Source organism: Scomber japonicus, chromosome 12 (assembly GCF_027409825.1).
Source record: "Scomber japonicus isolate fScoJap1 chromosome 12, fScoJap1.pri, whole genome shotgun sequence".
Taxonomy (NCBI): Eukaryota; Metazoa; Chordata; class Actinopteri; order Scombriformes; family Scombridae; genus Scomber; species Scomber japonicus.
In genome coordinates, this window is record NC_070589.1 from 33,963,551 (window position 1) to 33,965,565 (window position 2,015).

Genomic DNA, 2,015 nt, shown 5'->3' on the forward strand with positions numbered 1-2,015 from the left:
CACACACACACACACACACACACACACACACACACACACACACACACACACACACTAGAGCTCCAAACGTGGATTCATCCGCCGCTGAAAATAGTCCCAACAGAAGCAGAAACACTACTTCTGTTTGTTTGCTAAAGCTACAGATCAGCTGTTTTAGGAGTCAAGTTTGACCCAGTTTTATATTTAAGAGACATCAAAACACCTTATACACATTTGTTTTAGCATTAAATCCATTAAAGTGAATAAAATGCATCGTTTTTATATGTGCAAATGTACCAGTTTGACTTGTGCTTATTAAAACAACTCATAAATAGTGATTGTGAAAGAAACTATAAATCTGAATATTAAAAGTTTAAACATGAAACTAAATATGAGTGATCAGTTTCTAAAGTCTTCATCAGGAACTAATCAGTTTAAAGTATTGATAGATGATCTGAAACAGCAGAGACTGATGAACAGCTTTAAGAGGAAGTGAGACAGCGAGAGGACCGCCGTCGCCGTGGCAACAGCATCACAACATGCTGAATCACCAGAAAGCGACGCGCGATGTAGTAAAAAAAAAATCCTCCGACCCTCCGACACACATGTGCAGCTCTCACAACTACAGCTGTCCTTCTTCCACCTGTTTCCATAGCAACGGCCTTCAGCCCCTCACGATGAGTTCAAGGGTCACGACAACAACTGTACTTTTCAACGCTATGGACGATAAAACACCAAAGTTTCAGCAACAATTCCACTTTATAAGACTAAAACCGACTTTACTACCGAAGATATTTTTAAAATGCTCATGAAATTCAAAAGTCTGACGATTGTTTTACTGACACCGAAGTTTCACAAATATAAATAAATGTTAAAACAAAAGAAGCTGAAAATGTGAAATGTTGAGCAATCGCACACCAACTTCGTCCAAGTTGAAAAACTCAATGAACTACTGGAACTATCATTTTAAAGAAGAAGTTTATGAATCAGAAGAAACATTAAAACTTTAACTGATCTTTATGGTCCTGACTGAACCACAGACTAGCTACCTGTAACCTCTCACACTCCCAGCTTGCTCCACCAGTAAAACCAGCACTAAACTCCGTCCTCACTGCCGTTAAACTACCTTACTGAAGACGAAGGGCACCCATGGGATCTCCGGCCGGCTGCTGCTGCTGCTGCCGCTTCCTCCGCTGCTTCCTACCACCTTGGCCATGCTTCCTACCACCTTGGCCGTGCTTCCCACCACCTTGGCCGTGCTTCCTACCACCTTGGCCGTGCTTCCCACCACCTTGGCCGTGCTCTTGGTGGGACTTTTCTTGACGCTGTCTCTCAGGTTGAGGAATCTGCTGCGAGCTCTGCAGGAAGCCGGCACCGTGCAGCTGGTGAAGGTGGAGAGAGACGGCTGGAGCTGAGGACGGCCCGGCGGCAGCGGGGGGAGAGACGGGAGAGAGGGAGGCTGCTGCTGAGGCTGCTGACGGTGGAGCTGCTGGGGCTTCTGATGCTGCTGTTGGTGCTGATGGTGCTGTTGTTGGTGCTGTTGGTGTTGGTGTTGATGCTGTTGTTGCTTCTGCAGCTGTTGGTGCTGTTGCTGCTGCTGCTGCCGGTGGAGCTCGATGGCGTGCTGCCTCTGGAACGGGTGCAGGTGAGCGATGGACTCCTGCAGGTTGAGGTCGACCCGAGTCGGCTGGTTCTTCTTCTCGTCGCCGCCGCCGCCGTTCATGGCCTTAGAGGTGAACTCCTGCCGAGGGTAATGTGTGGTCATCTTCCAGGAGGAGATTCCCCGAGTGGAGGAGGAAGACGAGGAGGAGGAGGAGGAGGAGGAGGAGGAGGCGGCTGAATAATAAATGATGGATGTTTCCTTCTGATGTGTTCAGGCGTGTTCGGTGTCTGCGGGGCGACTGACACACAGAAACTCTCTCTCTCTCTGTGTGACACTCTCTCTCTCTCTCTGTGTGATGCTCTCTCTCTCTCTCTCTCTCTCTCTCTCTCTCTCTCTGTGATGCTCTCTCTCTCTCTGTGATGCTCTCTCTCTC

General features: G+C 48.1%; 1 protein-coding gene across 1 annotated transcript in view; it reads right to left on the minus strand.

Annotated features, from left to right (window-relative positions):
• The window catches only part of LOC128369818 (zinc finger protein 271-like), a 12,885-nt gene extending 11,141 nt beyond the window's left edge, over positions 1–1,744 (minus strand). The window contains exons 1-2 of the mRNA XM_053330895.1: positions 1,566–1,744; positions 1,106–1,361 (exon numbers count right to left, since the gene is read on the minus strand). Of these exons, the coding sequence (XP_053186870.1) occupies positions 1,106–1,361; positions 1,566–1,744 (435 nt within the window). The remainder of the gene's footprint in view (positions 1–1,105; positions 1,362–1,565) is intronic.
• Positions 1,745–2,015: the final 271 nt, after the last annotated feature.